This window comes from Episyrphus balteatus, chromosome 1, assembly GCF_945859705.1.
Source record: "Episyrphus balteatus chromosome 1, idEpiBalt1.1, whole genome shotgun sequence".
Lineage (NCBI taxonomy): Eukaryota > Metazoa > Arthropoda > Insecta > Diptera > Syrphidae > Episyrphus > Episyrphus balteatus.
Window position 1 is genome coordinate 135,364,076 of NC_079134.1, and position 20,412 is coordinate 135,384,487.

At 31.8% G+C, this 20,412-nt stretch overlaps 3 protein-coding genes and 1 long non-coding RNA gene across 9 annotated transcripts in view; 1 reads left to right on the plus strand and 3 right to left on the minus strand.

Moving 5' to 3' along the window:
* LOC129905660 (myosin heavy chain, non-muscle) overlaps positions 1 to 3,175 on the minus strand; it is a 70,736-nt gene extending 67,561 nt beyond the window's left edge. For 2 of the 6 annotated variants that reach the window (XM_055981191.1, XM_055981189.1), the window contains exon 1: positions 2,776 to 3,173. The gene's annotated coding sequence lies outside the window, so the exon portion shown is untranslated. Of the gene's footprint in view, positions 1 to 2,775 lie in introns of all 6 variants that reach the window. The other 4 variants (XM_055981190.1, XM_055981193.1, XM_055981194.1 and 1 more) reach the window with 4 other exon arrangements.
* A 5,164-nt stretch (positions 3,176 to 8,339) lies between these two features.
* On the minus strand, positions 8,340 to 15,702 carry LOC129906039 (AP-3 complex subunit sigma-1). Its single transcript, XM_055981662.1, has 4 exons — positions 15,519 to 15,702; positions 15,307 to 15,398; positions 14,957 to 15,248; positions 8,340 to 9,041 (listed from the first exon to the last, which is right to left on the minus strand). Exons 1-4 carry the CDS (start codon positions 15,585 to 15,587, stop codon positions 8,919 to 8,921), a joined length of 576 nt encoding a protein of 191 aa, XP_055837637.1. The 5' UTR covers positions 15,588 to 15,702; the 3' UTR covers positions 8,340 to 8,918.
* A 214-nt stretch (positions 15,703 to 15,916) lies between these two features.
* On the plus strand, positions 15,917 to 17,370 carry LOC129906108 (uncharacterized). The gene is made up of 4 exons (XR_008770716.1): positions 15,917 to 16,174; positions 16,255 to 16,325; positions 16,377 to 16,929; positions 17,014 to 17,370. It is a non-coding gene; the product is annotated as an uncharacterized LOC129906108 (long non-coding RNA).
* A 243-nt stretch (positions 17,371 to 17,613) lies between these two features.
* Positions 17,614 to 19,248, minus strand: LOC129906107 (cytoplasmic dynein 1 intermediate chain-like). Its single transcript, XM_055981746.1, has 5 exons — positions 18,899 to 19,248; positions 18,552 to 18,843; positions 18,138 to 18,495; positions 17,919 to 18,079; positions 17,614 to 17,857 (listed from the first exon to the last, which is right to left on the minus strand). Exons 3-5 carry the CDS (start codon positions 18,304 to 18,306, stop codon positions 17,756 to 17,758), a joined length of 432 nt encoding a protein of 143 aa, XP_055837721.1. The 5' UTR covers positions 18,307 to 18,495; positions 18,552 to 18,843; positions 18,899 to 19,248; the 3' UTR covers positions 17,614 to 17,755.
* Between the last annotated feature and the right edge of the window lie 1,164 nt (positions 19,249 to 20,412).

Sequence of the window (20,412 nt, forward strand, 5' to 3'; positions counted from 1 at the left end):
GCTCTCTGGAGGTCTGTTTAACTTTATAAATCCAGATGTAAAATTAATTTTCACAGTGTTCAGTTGGTTTGTCAAGTATTTTGTGAAGGAAAAATAAAGATAAATACAAATCGTCGGTCTCATAAGAAAATGACTTTTGAATGTCATTCTTTAGAAAATATGTCAGCGGAGCAACCCAGAAAATTTGGGGTCATTCCGAAAACTCTAAATAGACTAAAATTCAAATTTTGCACAGCGCGTTTCTTCCCAACTACTCTGTTGTTTGTTTACTCTTTCGTCTCTCCTGTAAAATTTTGATTTTGGGAGTTACGAGGTTTTCTCATGAGACCGACGAAATTATACAAAATCTATTGAATAATTTTTTTTTTTAGTGAATATGTAATATGAACAATAAATTCAGATTTAAGTGAAAAATTAACTTCAATCCAAACTAAATCCAGAGTGAATAATATGGCCGTTAAAGTCCAATAAACTCATTATGAAATTAAAAACAATTTTTTTACAATTAATCCACAGTGAAGTCATCAAAATTCTTGAGTTAATTCGAATTTTAATGAAAAACAAGGTCTTAGAAGTCTTTATAAGTATAAAAGTTAATCGTATAAAAAAGACAGTAAGTATTTCAATGCGAGTTTAATTTTAATTAAAGTAAACTCATCAAATTTTATGAATTAACACTTATTGAACAGATAGATTTGATACTTTACTCTTCTAGTTTGCTAAGCACTTTGCATGTATATTTATTCTCTACAGAAAAACTAGTAATGAGTGGGCTAAAATTTATTGGAAATCGTATAAAATTCATTACTCAAAAACTGACCTTAAATCATCAAAGATGATAAAATATTTTAAGTACAAGTTGACGAACAAACTGAAGATTGCAAAATACAGTAGTCCCTCGATAATGTGAATTACCGATAATGCGAATTTCTCTAAAATGTGAATCGCCAAAAATTTTCATTGTCATCTCTATAATGTGAACTTCGAAAATTTTTATACTCTATAATGTGAATTTCCTTTGCAAAAGCTTGCATGTTTTTTCTCGTTCGTGCACGCAATTTTTGAATAGGTCTGAAAAATGCATATAACTGTTATTTGTCTAGACATATTTTAAGATACACTGAATGCAGCTGCAGGCTGGAGATTTTTGTGCTAACATTTTACATCTTTTTATGAAGTTTTTTTTAAAGTTTTTTTTATGAAGGATTTATTTTAAAGATTCTTATGATTTTTTTTTCTGATTTTCCTTATTATTTGTATATTATTGATTTTTTTTATGAATTCAATAAATGCTTAAACTGAGCTTAAAATAAATATTTTCTGTGTCATTCATTGGTTGTAAAGAATGTTTTAATCATTTAAATGACAGTTGGAAAAAGTTCCACTAATGTGAATCCGTCTAAAATCCGAAAACGCCTTGTTTTAATTAGTTCACATTATCGAGGGACTAGGTACTGTAATAAGTAATGGTTTTTCAATAGTTATACCTAATTGTTTAATTTTATCAGAACGATGTTAGATGACAATATAGTGAAACCAAATTGAAAAAAGTACCCTACACTTGTTCAGCGAGTTATAGAACTTTGACCCCAATTGGAAATCCATTACAATCGAAACCCTCAAACGTGTGCAATTTTTTCATTGCAATGAAAATTTTGTGGTAGGTCGCTGAAAAAATATATTCCTCAACATCCTTTATTTTTTTGTTTTTAGGATAATCCATATCACTCAAACTCAACAAAAATAAGATTTCAAAGAAAATCCACCTGGCAATACTTTTTAAAGTTAACAAAAAAAAAAAACTGTTGAAGAATTAAAAGGAACTAAAAAAGAAGAAAAAATAACGATAAAGACGGTGCGATGACGGCGCGGCAGTGTCAAGTCAACGATCATCGGCTTTTTGACGTTCTTTTTTATCCAACAAATCCGGGTGGTGTTAATTTTTTTTTTTTTTGTAAAAAAAAGTACTCAACTTTAAAGTTGTGTGGTGAAACCACAAAACAACGAAGAAAATCAAAGGAAAAGGAGAATCTGAGAAAGAAATCCCTTTTTTTTTTTCTTCTACTTCTCCTCTTTTTTTTCCCTCATGCCTTTCAATCTTTTTGACAAGAGAATTTTCTTTCAGACAAGGGAAAAAATGTTTTAACAAAAATATTTTATTTTATTATCCATTGGGTTCATTTTCTACTTTTTTTTTCAAATCTTTGTTTCAATTCCAACTGACCAAAAAAAATCAATGACGTCATTAAGGAATTAAAAAAAAAAACAGAGAATATATCCATAAAATTTGTTATTTGTTCTTTGTTTCAAAAATAATCCAAAGTGCAATTTTTTTTGAGAAAAGAAACGTGACGGACGGCATTTTTAGTTTGAGTTTAGTTTTTCTTTCATTTTTTTTTTTTTGCAGCATTCTTTCAAGAGATTTTTGTGAATAACACACACACAAACACAATCACATATTTTAGCACTGAATATCTTGTTTTTCTCTTTCCACTTGATTTTTTTTTTCTTTTTGCAGAAAAAAAAAAAAAAAGAATTTCAATTTTCTTTTTCTTGCACACACAAATGCAAGATGCACGCACTCAAATGGAAAACCTTTTCCTTTTTTTTCACCAAATAAAAACTGTTAAAATATCTTCAATTGGACAAATTAATAATAAAAAATAAAACACAAAAAAGGCAGACAAAATAGATTTCTTTTTTAAATTGGAATTTTTTTTTTTTGTTATAAAATTTTTTTCTTCTGTTCTTTTTTCTTTATATTGAAAAACTCACGAGAATTGAGTGACTTGACTGCCACTCTGCAAATTTTGGACTGGCCGGTCGGTTAAAAATTTTCTCATACGTCGACTCAACAATTTTTTTTGATCGAAAGTTTTTTCGTGTTCTTTTTTTACTTTTTGTTTCGTAGATGAAAAAAATTAAAAAAAAAAAATGTCGACGATTCAATTACAGTTCAGTGGTTCATTTGACAAAAGAAGAAGACGGAGATTATGTTTTTTTACTTTTATATTCACTATTTTGATATTTTAGTTTATTATTTTGATATACAAATTGATAGGAAATTAATAATGTATATTGCACTTGCTTTAAAATGATGTTAAAATTTATGAATTTATTGGGGAAATTCAAAAAATTATAGAGCCGCTACGCGGAGTTGAATTGAAAACACACCACTTGGGCGGGTTTCGTTAAGAATTCTTTTTGAGTTCAAATTGACAAGTAGCCGGCAATACAGGGTGTGTCATTTTATTTTTCATAAATTAAAGCCGATGTTACATTTAGTTTTTCTTAAGGTTGTCAACAGAATAAAAAATTTATCAAAATTAATGTATTTCGCAGACATGCATGCTGCCGGGAAATTATCGCATTGCTCTCTATTGGTTTTAGGACACATTATGTCTTCTCTGGGATGTAGGACAAAGCCTATAGTACATCACAGTACACATAAAAAGGTAATATATTCCGAACTGACATTGGTCGCCAAATTGTCAAAACATGACAATTTGGCGACCAATGTCAGCTACCATAATTCCTAATTGTTTTATTACCGACGGAAAACACACAAAAACCGAAAAACCACGCCCACAACTAATTTTTTAACAATTATTTACAATTTTCCGATACGAAACACGAAGAAAATTTGTTATTTTTTAATTTATAATTTTTTCAAATGACATTTTATAAATTAAAACAAAAACAAATATCCTGTTTACTGCGATTGAAATATAAAAATTAAAGGCCGGCCTGACAGATTGGTGCCCATTTTTTGACAAACAAATTTTGACATTTTTCGGAATATATTACCGTATTATGTGTACTGTTATAGTACATACTTCTTGTGAAGCAAGTCGTGAATCCATACAAATTCGTATTTTGTGTTCACTCGTGAACGTTCTTGTGAACCTTCGTGGAGAAAAAAAGTGGAGAGTTTTGTTTCACGACCGGTGAAGTAGTTCACGTGCAAAATGTACGGGAATCTCTTTCACACAGATGAATTAATTTAACTTTGAATTTTAGCATGAGTATCTCTATCTATGCCTCCTTTACATTTTTTCGAACAAATGACTTTGAAAATTAAAGAAAAAAAGGAATGTGTGTATTTTGTTGATTGTGTGCGTATTCATGAGATAAATAAATTTAAAGTGTGTACCAGCTCGCGATGAATGTCAAATGTTCACAAATTGTGTTGTTGTTCACTTCAGCAGAAGTATGCATATGCTTGAAACAAAATTCCAGCATTCTCCACAAATTTCATTTGTTAAAATTTAGCTAGGAATTTAGCTGATGTTTGGAGAGAAAAAGTTAGCTTAAATTTAGCGCGATGCGCGTACTAGGCTAAACACGCAGGACGCAGCTAAAAAAAAGATTTCAACTTAATTCGAAAGAAGAAAAAAATTATGTAAATTGTCAGCAGAAGTATGCATATGCTTGAAACAAAATTCCAGCATTCTCCACAAATTTCATTTGTCAAAATTTAGCTAGGAATTTAGCTGATGTTTGGAGAGAAAAAGCTAGCTAAAATCTAGCGCGATCCGCGTACTAGGCTAAACACGCAGGACGCAGCTAAAAAAAAGATTTCAACTTAATTCGAAAGAAGAAAAAAATTATGTAAATTGTTAGAAGAGTTGCCAGCAATATAGAATCTTGACAATGAAAGCATTAAAATAAACTTCTTTTATTTGCCCTTTGAATTTTTTTTCATTCATGCAAATATGGTTTTTTTCTTGGAAACAATTGCGGCCAAGAGCTGAATAATGCAGTCTTTAATTCATGTTGTATTTATTTCGCTAAGCGTAGTACGCAGCTGAAGCGAAAAGAAATTTTCAATACAAAATTTCGTTAACGAAAATTCTTTTGTAGAGATAAAATTTGGTTTTCCCGATCTGCGTAATAAGCTTGAAGAAAAATTACAGATTATTTGGAGAGTTTTCACTCACTTCTAACTGTCCTGGGGGCAGTGGCGTACGTTGAGTCGTTGGGGCCCCGGGGGAAGACTAAATTTTGGGGCCCCTTTCATATTTGGGGACCCGTTTGATACAAAAAAAGTACGTATACGCCATAAATTTTTTTTGTATGGCTTATACATTTTTAGGTTTATTTTAATGTTTTAATATGCTCGTTTAGCACTTTGCCTAAAATGATTTATTTAGAGACCCCTCCCAAGTAACAATTTTACTTGCATAAGGTCCATTTTCTTCGATTCGGCAAGCTATAGTTTGTATAAGTTTAGTTTAAGGCTTACTTACGCAAATCATCCATTTTGGAAACCAAGGACGTCTCCTTAGGGCCATCTGGAAGTGTTTAGAAGAAGCTTTGTAAATATAAGTTAAAGAAGACCTTCATAAGACCTGTTTGAACCGTTTTAAAGAAGCCTTCTATTTTCAAGTGACAGAAGGCTTTCATAAGACCTGTTCCAAGAGGTTCTTGTAAATATGCAATGTTTTCATCTCTCAAGTAAGCAATGTTTTTCACCAATAAGTATGCAAAGCTTTTATCCTGCAGATATGCAATGTTTGTAACACTTTAGAAAAAAACATTGCATTTATATGTGAGGTTTCAATTAGCTCCCTTTTTGCCACTCCTCTTTAATATTCGAGTATGGTCTACTGGTAATAGGTGCTGGCTTGGTATGCAGAGGTACGTGGGATCGATTCCTGGTGGGGCCATTTGTGAAATAAAAAAAAAATGTGTTCTTTTTCAATTAAAATAAAATTCTTCCCATTTCAGAACGACAGGAAAAGCATTGACATGGCCAAAAAAGATGAAAAAAAAAATAGAAAAAATTAAAAGAAAAAATCAATAAAATCTTTTTTTTTTATTCATAAATTCAACATCTTATAACAACCTCCATAAGGCCTTATTATAACATCCAATGCAAATGATAGTTTCCTTAGCGAAGCTATAGTTTCCCTAAAATGTTTCATTGTTTTGTAAAAAGGCCTGCATAAGGTCGTTTTACGCTGTTCGTCACAAGCTATTAGCTTGTGGATTGCCTGTGGAGAAAGGTCTTGGGGAAATTCGGTAATGTGCGCCAAAATGATTTGCATAAGACTTGTCCTTCTTCTTAAACAAGCCAAAAAATAGCTTGCATTGACCCTTATGAAAGCTAAATTGTTACTTGGGCTATAATAATTTTTTTTTAGCTTAGAATTGATAGTTCTTGGGGCCTCTGTTCTGAAGTAATATGTACATGTACATGTACATATTTGATTTTCCATCATCAAACATAATTTTTTTTTATTGTTGGGCCCCTGAAAAATTCATTTTGGGGCCCTCAAAATTAAATATTTAGCGGCAGCATAAAAAATTTTGAAGCTTAGAATTGATAGTCCTTGGGGCCTCTGTTCTGAAGTAATAAATACATATTTGATTTTCCATCATCAGACATATTTTTTTTTATTTTGGGGCCCCTGAAAAACTAAAATTAAATATTAAGAGACCCCTAAAATAAAAATTTTTTAGCTTAGAATTGACAGTTCTTGGGGTCTCTGTTCTAAAGTAATGTGTACACATTTGATTTTCCATCATCAAACATAGTTTATTTCTTTTGGGGCCCCTGAAAAATAATTTTTGGGGCCTCAAAATTATCAAAATTAAGTGCTTAGAGGCCCCTAAAGGCTTGGCCACACCGGAGGGTACGCGGTAGCGGTAAGGGTAGCGGCAACGATATTTGTATTAAAAAAATTCCACACCCGAACGTTGATGTGTCAGTTTGGAATTTTTTCCATACAAATACCCGTACCGTTACCTGTACCTCTACCGCGTACCCTCCGGTGTGGCCAAGCCTTAAAACATAATATAATTTTTTTGGAGCCAAGAATTAATAGGTATTGAAGCCTCTAATCTGATGTAATATTCGGTGGCATTCCGTTTGTGCATTTAGTTTTGTGCCCTGATGTATTTATGTTGGGGCAAAAAAAAAAAAAACAATTTTTTTTAACTTAATTTTTTTTTAAGTACTGAAGTAAAGGCATATGGGGTCCCTGCAGGGCCCTGGCTTGAAGTTGTTTTTTGCTTTTTTGGAGCCCCTAATGTATTATTTGTGGTTGCAAAGATTTTTCAAGTAATATTTTTTGGGGCCCTAAGATAAAATTATAATTTTTCTTTTAAAAAAGCAGTTTATTTCCTTTTGGAGCCCCTGGGTAACCTTTTTATCAAATCAATATATATTATGTGGCTACATTATACATTACACTGAATGACATAATTTGTCTCCCTTGTATCCGAAGTGATTCAAACTCATTTTAATTTACTTCGTAACTCAATTTATGCTAACAGTTTCCTTCTCTGCATTGTCTTCAGTGGGGGCCCTGAGGTCGGTCGGGGGCCCCGGGGCGTCGCCCCGCTTGCCCCAAGGGAGTGTACGCCCCTGCCTGGGGGTCAATTCTGGTTCTGTGAATATGTGGAACGAATAGCTTTTCACTTGTTCGCTCATTTGATTCTCGTTCTGTGAAAAAAATTAAAACAAACTTCAAAAATATTCATATAAATATATTTCTTTCACTAAATTATTCATGATATCATAGGACGAGAATCGCTTCAAATGAATCGAAAAAGTGAAAAGAATGTTTGAAAGCAAAAACAAAAAAGTTTTTCTTTCGATTCACGTTTTAACAGAACTGGAATTGGAAATTTTGTTTTCATCCAAAGGAGATGTGTTCACAGTTTTTTTCCAATTTTCATTTTACTTTTTTGTTTAAAAATTGTATCTTATTTTCTTATATTTTTCCTTGATTTTATTTTGATTTGTACTTTTTTTTATGCTTAAGCATAAAATAAAATAAAATTTTGAAGTCTCCTAAGTTAACAGCGAACATGTTAACGAAAAAATACCATCGGGTATTATGTAAAAGTAATAAAAGTACAAATAAAAAAATTCAAGAAAAAACATCAAAAACAAAACAAATTTAATTCCGTTCAATATTTCATTACTGAAATTTTGTATGGAAAATTTGAATTCGCTTCAGCTGCGTACTAGGCTTTACAACAAACTATCGGCCATATTCTGATATTTTATTCACGTGAAACTCTGAAATAAAAACAGTTTAAATGGGGGTTGAAATTGAATTTAAGCAATTTTTTCTTCCTGAGAATTGCTTAAAAAGACGAAAACAACATTTTGCTTTCGAAAGTTAAAGGTTTTTCAAAGCCAAATTAATGTGATAGAGAAATGAAATCTTTTGATTCACGTGAATCGAATAGCAGAATAGGACTGTTATCTTCTAAAATTGTGATGCAGCTAAAGAACCGCAATCTTGGCTCTAAAATTGAAATTGTTCCAAGCCTGAAACAAACACAGATAAAAAAAAAATAATTAAAAAAATGCTTTTCAACAGTTAGATTTATATATATAAATATGTCTTCTATTATTTTGATTTCTTTTTAAATTTTCTTATAGTTAAATAGCTTTAAGCTTCTTATTTATTTCATAAAGTAATTTGATGCAATGGAAAAAAAAGAACATCCTCCTCCTTTGGCTGTGAGATTTTCTTTTTTATATATATATTTTTAATTTATGTGTACTTTTTGTAAAAGTTTGTGCCATCGGCATTGGTGTTGTTTATTCCCAAAATTGACATTGGATTATCATTATCCAGATGTGATGACGACGACGACTGATGAGATGTAAAATCGGACGATAAAGAACGCAATGGTTCACTTTGTTCGGTTGTCTCGAAGAAACCCAATGGATGTGACATTGATTTGGATGGCGGTCCAGTAGGGGTCTTTTTTAATTGTGACGACATCAATATCGAAGAGGATAGTGATTTTTCATTATCCATTGGGGCCTGAGATTGATAGTAATCATAATTGAATGCCGACGATGAGATGCTGGAATCGATTGGCAAGTACACATTTTGTGAGGAGGACGCAAAGCGATGGAGGACTACATTATCGAAGCCTGAATGACCCGGTCAGAATTTCAAGTCTTTAATGGCTTGAGGCAAATCTGGAAGCTTGATGTCCTTGATCTGCTGTGGAATGTTCATACTTTTGACGGCACTAACTGCTCTAGCTGGTGCTGCTGATAAGCCAGCCTGAAATAAAACCAAATATTTTGTATTTAATATTATTATATAAAAATATACACTCATGATGAAATTTAACGTTCACCATATTTATTCTACAGAAAAAATATATATTTAAGGAAGAGGAGAAATAAAATGTTAATATGGAGAAAGTTTTAGTAGGGATTTGCTGAAGTCTATCTGTCAATCCGCGAAACTTCTATCATAAATTTTGCTAGAGTGGAATCAGCTTTGAGTGTCTAAATTAATTAAGTTTAATAGAAGAAGTCTGGGAAATACTGAAGAGAAGCGGTTGCCTCCGAAATCCACCTCCAGGATTCTTGTTCAACTTTAAACTGCAGTGAAAGAGTCGGATAATATTTTACAACAAGATCTTCAAAATTTAATTCGTGGAATAAACAGATGTCTATAAGTTGTCATAAGCGCTAGAGGAAGCAGTACCAAGTACTGAATAAAATTGTTGGAACAAAATGTCACCTGTTTCTAATCTTTTTCTTTATTATTCTTAGGGCCAATTTTTCAATAGTCAGTTAAACAGTCATTTAGTACTTATTCCTAAGGATAGAGAAAAAATCAATTTTTCAACAGGCAGATATAGCTTATTCCTAAGAATAAATCTATCTGCTTCTTTCAGAGACGAATAAAATTATTCGAAGGAATAATCTCAATAAAAATATTGTGTCAGTTGTCAAAGCTGTTTTGAAAGAATTTTGAAAAAAATACAGTGGAACACAAGAAAACAAAAACAATCATAAATAAAAATGACGTTTAATTTTAAATATTTTTGAATTTGACAATTTTTTTTTGTTATTCTTTAGAATAAATTATTCTTGATTGAAAAATTCAATGTTTTTATCTGATTGTTTATGAGCCCAATAACTTTATTCGTCGAACAGTTAACTGACTGTTTATTAGAAGATTGAAAAATTGGCTCTTAAAAACAAAAATTATATTAATTTGAAATAGCTTTATTGTTGATAACGGTTGAAAACACAAAAATAAGCTTTAGAATTTGTATGCCATTTACGGCCGATTTCTTCACACAGTCCTAGCACTAGTACCGGACCTAGTCCTAAAGTTAGTACAACTCAAATCGGTATCAACTCATTTCTTCACTCAGGTACTAAGCCTTAGAACTGTCAATTTAGGACCAAGTACTAGTTAGGACTCGGTACTAGCTAGCTCCTCAAAATCAGCTAGGACCTGGTTATTATACCAATCGTTAGGACTTAAAACGGCACCAAATGATTTCTTCACACAAGTTCTAAGCCCTAGTACTGTAAAATTGGTACCGAGTTTTACTTAGGACTTCGAAATTGTTAGAACCTAAAAATCGGCAGTCTAGCGAGGACCTGGTCTAGCTAGACCGGGTACTAGGCTGACTTGTGTGAAGAAATTGGCCGTTAAAGTAAGATACTACAAAGGAAAGAGTCTAGTTTTTCCATAATTATAATAATAATAAGGATTTTAATACATATATTTGTCGTTTTTTATTCGTTGACCTTAACTGCGACTTTATTTTTAGGGCAACAGTTTTTTATAAAAACATCCGATTTGACATTACGAACTATCCTAATCGTTGAAGTGTCTCTAATGCCAATGCTGGGCTAAAAAGTTATATTTGATAATATTTTCTGGCAGTTCACGAGTAATAATCAACATTATTTAAAGTGAGTTATTTATTTTAAATATAGCAGCACTGTGTGCAAATTAATATAAAAGTATCAAAGTAATACGCCAATTTTTAATGATGGTTAAGGCTTTTAATTTGGCTGAGGGTTGGCTTAAATTTACACTTATGTTGCAGGAAAGATGATTACTTTATTTTATTTATTTTTATTACGATAGATATCGATGCAGGATATCACTTTCAATAGGTAGTTTGGGGAATTATATGTGCTCAAGCAGTAACTAATAGACCATAAAATAAAGTTTTAAAAATTTTTATGTCATTATTTACAAAAGAATGGTTATATCTCAACGATGCTGGGTTTATTTACCAATAAAGCAACATAGAAATGCATTTTTCTATGACAATGATAATCTTGGAGGCTTTTTTAATTTTTCGCAAGAAGCACCATATCCCCACGGGGTGATAGGATAACAATTTTGAATAGTATTGGAAGTTTGTAATTTACAGTTCAAAGATATTTTCAAAGAATTTTCACTGCAGCAACCAACAAGTGTCATAGAGCAGACAAAAAAGCAAATCAGAAACCAGTTTTGTTGAATAAGTTTGGAAGATTCGGTCATAAATCTTTCGGCACTTTATTTGAAACCGAATTATTAGTTTAAGAGCTCACCGCAAATTTTGGGTGTGGAGCTATACCCAAAATGCAGCTTTATACTCTTATGCGTTCTAATAAGGAATTCAAAAGTCTAGAAGCTTTAAATCTAGAAGCTTTAAACTGCTCGTTAAACAATTTTTGTTTGACTGTTGACCAATTCAATTTTTGTATTTTTATAAGAATGTTTTAAAATTAATTTGTCATACTATCTGCTATCATATTCTGATTTTTAGCTTGTAGCCGATGTAGGAAGTTTGCACAATATGTTTTATGTTCACTAGTGTCCGAACTTTCTGTCAGCTTTCGAAATGAAATCAACAGCTTTCGAAATGAAATCAACAACTCCTATCAACGATTTTGGAGAGCCTATATGTTATAGTTTAGTTTTTCGTTTAAAATTTGAAACAGAACTAAAAACTCAGCAAAGTGCTTATTTTCTATGCAATGCATCGAATTAAATACATCGTTAAAAATATAAGGTATCAGATCGATGGACCGCATAATTAATTCATTCGTTTTAAATTTTTTTTTTTTATCAAGGTATGAATTGAAAAATAGATTTTTTTTCTAAACGTAAACATTTATGACCCTTCAACAAAAAAGGATAATCTTATATATAAAAATGAGTTCGTTAAGTGTGTGTGGCCGATAAACTCGCGTTTGACTGGTCCGATTTTGGTAAATTTTTTTTTGTTTGAAAAGTATTAATATGTAGATGGTTTGTATCAAAAAAAATAATACCTTTTCTCCCATCTTCACATATATGTCAATTTGTACGAGTAAAGAAACACTCTCACTTAAAAAAAAAAAACTAAACTTAATTTGTAAACAAATTTATTAGACAGGCTTTCAAAATAATTATTATCGTTTAAGGCCTGATTTTGACAACATTTGCGTACATGTTAATGGTTCACAAATATGAATTTAATCAGATTTTGTTGTGTCATGCTGTGTATATGTATTTAGGTATGTATGCAAAAAAAGAAACAACGATTAAATTCTATTTGTTTTGATCAAAAGAAGCTCAATTCTGAGGAGTACCTACATTCAACTTCGTGATGCCATTAATGATGGTAATGTTTATGATATTGGTCAAATCACTATTTTGCTAAATTCATACACTGTTGCACACTGGGGCCTACTGTATGGGAGGCTGATGTGATATTCTTATATATAGTAAATTAAAGTTTGGTTTTGTGTACGTTCGCTAACCGGCCAAACCAAACCGGTTGTCTGATTTTCTTTAATTTTTTTTAAATCAAAGAGGAATAAGAGTAGAAAGTTTAATACAAAAAAAATTGATGATTTTATAGGACATTGAAAAAAGAGGCTATTTTCTAAACGGTAAGTTTTAGAGATCTGATTTTTTTTAAATTGATAGATACATTTATTGTTAGTTTGGAAAAGGTAATAAAAAGTCTAAAAAATTTCAAAATTAAGTTGTGAAGGGTTTTTTCCAGTCAAAACATGTGATATACCTTCGACAAAAGATTAATTACAGGTAGGCAAAATTTTGTACAGAAATTTGAATTACACCATTAAAAAGATACTAAAAAAAATTAGGCGTCTCATACGGATTTTTTTCATAGACCCTGTACTTTTAAATATGAATTCTTGAAAAAACAAGGAATTTTTAAAAAACTTTAATAGGGCATATGGGTTTAAATTATGCGCATGCATGTGCAAATAATTGAATTTTTAAAATGATTTTTGACCGAGTAACGGGAAAAACAGGTTTTTTGTTCCAATTCTTTTGGCCGTTTTTAACCGTTTTTTATTTTTATATTTTTTTCTTCAACATATAAATGAATGAAATTTACGGTGTAGATAGATAATAAGTAAGACTATATTTGTACAAAATTTCAAATTGTAAACACAATCTTGAAATAACGGTAAAATAAAGTTCTATTTTTCAACACGTCAAATCTTTTGATCGAGAGCACATACAAATTGTATTGAGCATCTTGATGATATTACCTTTCATTTGATAAATCGCACATAGCCGTACATCAACTACAAGCTACATAATGTTAAATTAAAAAGTTGAGAAATACCTAAAAACACCTGAGGAGATCTGTTGATGATGACCAGCCACCAGTGGTGACCAGTGTGGGAAGTACCGTAATCTCAGTTTGAACTTTTGATATGGTTGGCTTTAAAAAATTCTTACTTTTTTGTGAAATTTGAAATAATAGGCTTTCACATGATCTAAAATTTATTATAGGTTGTCATCGAAAAAATTGATTTATAGCGTGAGAAAATAAAGTAAATGTTTTTTTTTGTTTTTATTAAGAGACAATTAAATTGATTCTCTCCATTGCATCCATGTTTCTTACAATCAATTCTGAGAAATTCACATAGTGCCGTGCTTTTCAGAGCGTAGGAATAGCTTGCCGAAAATTGACCGAACCACGCTCATGCACATTATGGGGTAGCATATTTTCGCTTACTCGCACATGCTTTACGAAAAAATTTAACTATATGTAGGTACCAAAAAGAGAGATGAAAATATTTTCTAAAGTGGAGTAAAAATGGGCGTAAAAAAGGGCAGGCTAAATAGCATACACATTGTTCAAATTTATAAAGAGCCGTTAAAGTGCGATATTGGTAAAAGGGTGTATTTGTAAAACGCTTAATTTTTAAAGTGCCGCAACAATCCGTATTGAAATATTTATGGAAAAAAACGTTTGAAAGAGTTAATAACTTTGCATTGTGAAATTTTGTGTGGTGCAGCATTGTAGTGCATGAAGTGAGCATTTTATTTAGGCTACTTTTTGCTAAAAGTTTAAAATTGAATATTTTTAGACTCATTTACGAACTTTTAAAGTTTTGATCCCCTTTTTTTAGTTAGAAAATAATAACTCATTACAGAGTCGAAAATTAAAAATAAATACAAGAAATGGCGGAACGAAATCCGCCGGGTCAGCTAGTTAATAATAAATAAAAGTAACCGTTTGTTGTTGTCGACTTTGGAGACTTGAAAATTTTTCGTTTCGCATCAGCAGCGTACTAGGCTTAATACTTAATAAACAAAATTCCAGTATTCTCCACAAATTTCATAAAATAAATACGCAGCTTAAAAAAGATTTAAGCCTAGTGCGCAGCTGAAGCGTACACACAAAATTTCGTTAACGAAATCTTGAACGAAATTAAATTAGTTTTGTTTTTGCTTTAAAACTTATTTTCTGATGTTTTTTCTTGAATTTTTGTATCAACATTTTACTGATACAAATTTGACACCAATCTTAAGAGCTTGGTACACTTTTACACCTCAGTACTTTTTGTGCCAGCATAATTTCAATATAGGAGAACTTGGCTCTTTTTTTTAACAATAATGTTTTTGTTGTGATAGGTATTTTCTTAAATTTACTTGGAATGTATACACATTTTGCACGAAGCTAAAAAGTGTGAAATATGCTTCTAAGATGCAAAACAGTAAATAAAATTGTTTCAATTAAACACGTGCAAAGTAGAATACATTATGCATACAACTATTAGAATTAAGCAGCGACTACCAGCTGGTAAAATTAAATATGTAAACGGCTTAAGTTATTACTACATCTTTTCTGTATTAGCACGTTACTTAATTTGGTGAATATTATTATAGCTAAATAGGAAAATGTGAAATTTACTTACCTCCTGTTTAACCAATTTATTTTGTTCTTCTATCCTTGCTAAAATATCAGACATATTTGTCTGCAGAACCATTCCGCCCATCACCAATTCGGCAAGAATGTGATGCACGGCATCAGCATGAAATATCAAATCAAGTTCGCATACATTTTCAAAACATTTATCCAGAGTTTCGACAAAAACTTGAATCAGATCCAAGATGCCCAATTCACTTTCGGATGAGTCAACACAGAAGACAAAATATAGAGTGGCATAATGCCTGTAGATAAGCTTATAATCTGAGCCTCCAATCAAGCTGAAAAGTGATTATTGAGGGCATTGGGTTATCTCTCAAAGAAAAAAGTTAAAATTACCTTCCGCCTTCTAAAAAGTTACAAACATTGTCGTCGCGTTTGGATACCAGTTGAAATGTTTCTTTTATTATTTGTTGTTGCATGTCTTCATTCTGCAAATAAATTTTGTTTTGTAGGCCACAATAATGGCAATTATAAAAAAAATAAAATCAATAAAATGAAAAATGTATAATACAAAAAATAAGTTGGAAACGAAATATGTTTTCACTTACAAAATATTGATAAAACTTTGATAGTCTAGGTTTGCCATGATTGTTGAATACTAAAATTGCTTTAATCATGTTTAGTCTAGATTTTATTTTAATAAATTTATTATTTTGAGTAGATTTTATATCAATTTAAACATTTATTTTGTTGAAGCGAAAACGAAACGAACGAAGCTGTTCTGTAGTTTTCAAGTTAAAAACAAAACGTCGACGAGAAATGTCAGATAGATGTCAAATGGCAAATAAGATGCGATCACGGTTAATATTAAGGATAATTCACAATAATTAACCAGTTGTGCCAAGTTTATACGATAAATTATTTTAATAAAAAAAAACAACAATTTAAAAAAAACAATTACTAGGTGTGTTTTTTTGTTTATCTATATAGATTTTGTGCAAAAAAACGACATCGAGATTTTTGAAATGAAAACAATTTACGTGTTAATTACAACAAAAACTTTATCTGTATAGATTTTTGAAAAATCCAGATAATTATCCAGATTTTACTTTCTCTCGATAGAAAACAGTACTGCCAAGGTACATTACACTTATTAAATGTCAGATTCCAATAAACGACAGCTGCAGTTGACAGATATATGACAAAAAAAAATTTAATATTTAAAATTGAATTCAATTAGGAATAACAAACAACACAAATCAATGTAAGTATAAGCATATTTTTTGGAAAAAGATGAAAATTGTACGATAAACTTTGGTTTTTTTTTTAATTTAATAATTTTAGGATTCACGTGTTTGCAAGAGTGCGATATCTTCCCCAAAATTAAAGAAAAAAACCTGAAAAGGAGATGGAAAGTAAATCAATTTATTCTTACAATGAACTAGCGTATTAATCTTTTTTTCTAGGAATTATTTCACAAAAGAAGAATTCTGTGTACTATGCGCTTGGGTCTTAATCGTGTCGGTACCTTCAACCCTCACAGCCAAAATGTAATGTCAAATGCTCTTGGAATGCGCGCTCGTTTGCGAAAACGTCTATTCTTAGACGATCAACATGAATAAATGATAACAAAGCTCTTGTTGTTAATAAATTGCATCGTTAGAATGCCCACCACAAAAACAGTCTCTTACATTTTTAAAATGATACACGTCATGTATGCGTGCGCTGCGAAGAAAAGCAAATACAAACATACCTCCCGACACATATTCCCCCAGGAAACACTTTTCATCCCAAACAGCAGACAGCAACAAGCAAGACAATCCTAACATTGCATTATGCAGCTCATTCAACACCCAAAAATCCTTCAGCTCCCGTTGATGAAAAACCATTTCATAAGAGATCGCTTCACTGCGTTCAAACTTGGACGACATGTGCATGATAAGTGAAGTGTGGAAACAAATGGCATGTTGAAAGTGGTAATTGTTTCAGAGCATCATTTAGCTCCCCAATTGGTTGCAGGTAATATTTTTATTGATTCTCCTTTTTTGGTTCGATATATTCCTTATGTACTCTGCCTGCATTGATGTCGTTTTGTTTCTGTAGGACATGTCTTCTACAAATGGGTCTAAAGCCCCCATCGAGCTCCCGAGAAAATCTGCATGAATCTTCTTCGCAATTGCTTTCCCCTCCTAAACAGTTATGCAGAGGGAGGAATTAAGGCAAAACACATGGATTCCCAACCCAACTTAACCAACCCTACAACTGGACATCCGGGTCTGAACAACTCGAGTACGGCAGACTTTTTAAACTAAGTTTATCCATGTATTATATTTGTTTATATTTTATAACTTTGTCATTATTATTTAACGTTAGACCCCCTTTGTGCCATCAAAATTTTAAATGTATCTTAGAAATAAGTTATTTTATTATTAAATTGCAAATTGCAAAATTAAAACGTAATCCGTTTTGCTTTTTCTCATTAAGATTTATCTGACAAGTTTCCAATCCGATATGAAAATTAAATGAACAAATTTGTGCGCGCCTCACTGCATAATCTCGGAACTGCACTTTTACATCAGACTTACAAAATGTTTCCATAAAAAATTCAACACATAACTTTGTATTAGTTTTTAGAAATAAAAAACATACTCAAAGAAAGAATTACTCAGCTTTTGACAAAATTTACCTATATATTTATTTAACATTTTTGTTTCATGTTTTTTTTTTTTTTCATAAGTAGGTACCTACTCAGTAAATACTCTTTTACTAATTTTCATTATCATACATACACAAAACAAAAAAAAAAACAATCACCGATGCCGAGGGCACTTCGGTATTCCATAAATCAAGGCGACCACTGCCGTCGACAGAAGCGAACAAGGCGGGATGAATTGGAGACCATAACATAATTTGAATTTTCTTCAAATGAATATAATGGTTTAGTGTCCTACAAGTAAATACAAAAAATGTAATACATATTGGTCGTTATAGTAGATATTAAATTTCACCTTAAGACTCCATAACTTTATTGTCCAATCAATGGACGATGTAAGAAACAAATCACCAAAATCTGTTGTAGATTGATTTGGATGAGTTGATATTCCCGTCACTGGACCCAAATGTTTCTCATAGACTTCAGACACACCCGAACGTATTCCATGTCGATAAGCTTGAGTAGAAACAACAATTTATTTATAAGCAAATGAAAAATCACAACAAACTTTTACCATAATAAACATTGCCATCTTCACTACCCATAACCAGATTGTTAATCTCATTCGATGGAAAGGACATGCAACTGATAGCAATTGGGTTCGATTGCCGTGGCTGCAATTCCAGTGTATCTCCATGAGCAAAGCTTGCCATCGGATGAGATCGATAACACATTGTCTGCATTCTGTGTGCCAACCATTTGCAAACAATACACTGGATGCGTATGTGCAGTTGCACTTAGAGGTGCTCTGCTGGTTTAGCAAAGCATGTTGACATAACGGCACTTTGACAATGGAATACATCTTCGGGTGTTTGTTTTTTATATTTTGTGTTCCAGACCATTACAACACCATCTGGTTCATTGTGACTCTCCTTAAAAAATTTAGTGGGTTTTAGATAGAATCGTAGAAAAAAATACAAATGCAAACCTCATGATTGTGATATGAAACAACAACCAGTTCAGGAAAATGTGTTGGCCAATCCATTGAAGTGACGCATCGATTCTTAGACCATCGGTCTTCGTGGAAATCTCGATTCAATGACAACCTAGCATGTGTCCTCTCATCGTTTGACTCCTATCACCACCTCCAATGTATTCGGTGTAGATGTCGACATTCTCAGATAGAGCCCTTTCGAAGACACGTCCAGCGGGTAAAACAAACCTTTGAAAGTCCGCCGACAAGATGATCATCTGTTTTTGTTCTTCCGATAGTTCCTTAACTGAAAGCACAAATGTTAAATTAATGTAAAGAGAGGAGAGAAAAAATTCACTTACTTTATTTTTCTCTTCAGGTTCTTTTTTGTGTTCAAGTGGTGTTATGGCTGATGCAACTTCCTTCATAGTGGGCAAACCATGTGGTAGAATTCCTGGTGGTAGTTTGGAATGGAACCCATTGTCGATGTGTGGCAGCGATCTCTGTTCGTCATCTCCTTGGGCATCATAAGTAAGCATAGGTAAAACAGGAACAATTCTACGATTTTTTTTGTTTGTTTTTTTTTTTTTCTCTCATTTTGTTTAGAGCTTTGTTTTATTAAATTTTAATTTTTTAAATAAAAAAGCAAAAGCAAACTTTTTGACAGACAGTTGTCAAAGTAAATGTTCAGTGCTGCCAAATTTTAACACGGATTCCAAAAATCTCGATGTCGTTTTTTTGCACAAAATCTATATAGATAAACAAAAAAACACACCTACTATTGCGCTGGGATAAGTAAAAATGTGAATTTTAGAAAATTTATTTAAAGGCCAGTTGTGCAATCGTGGTTTAAGCTTGGTACAGAAATTTAACCTCCCGATTTTTGGTGGATTAACTGTAGTTCAACTTTGGTTCAGTCATTGATTAGGCTATTTAAACATATACATATGAACCTTGAACTAGTACTAAACCTCAGCTTTAAACATAAAGGCTTAACTACATACACCACTTTTTGAAAGAGTACAAAAGTGAAAATATTTTTTTTCTTGCTAGCGCAATTGTTTTCTGAAAAAGAGTATACAAATTGTTTTTTAGACCAAAAAATAAGCTTTCTGCATCATTTGCTTTAAATTTCCACATCGAAAAACTATACAAAAATGCCTTTGAAAATGTTCACTTTTGTACTTTTTCACTTTTTGAGCCAATGTAGTTAAGGCTTAAGCCTGGTACGCTGCTCGCGCTAAATTTTAGCTCCCATACAAATTATCGAAAATTTTTAGCCGAGATAAAATGGATCCCATACAAGTTATCGATAACTTGTATGGGAATTTTTTCTCAGCTAAATTTTAGCGCGAGCAGCGTACCAGGCTTTAACTACAATGACCTAAAAAGTGGAAAATTTACAAAAGTAAAAATTTTTTATTTCTGTTTATCTGTTTATCTAACCAAAAAATAAGCTTTCTGCATCATTATTTTTAATTTTGTGGTCGTTTGAAAATTTTCACTTTTTGACTTATTGCAAAAAGTGGCCGTTGTAGTTATACCTTTAAAGCAGAAACATAAGGTGTGTTTTTTTGTTTATCTATATAGATTTTGTGCCGTCGATTTTTACAACTACTGCCAAAAGTTCAACCATACGAAATCTGTGTAACCTCTCACAATGACGCTTTTTCTACGTACGCTTTTTTTTGACAAACGTAAGGAAACTTAAGAAAGCGATCAAAATTACAACCAGACTGAACTTTTGCTCGCTTTCTGACATTTATAGGATTGAAATTTTACAATGGTCTTGCACTTTTGCTATACCCTAACCCTATTGCAAAATAAAATTACAATGGAGTAAAATTATTTTTGACAGATGGCAGCTCACCGTCGC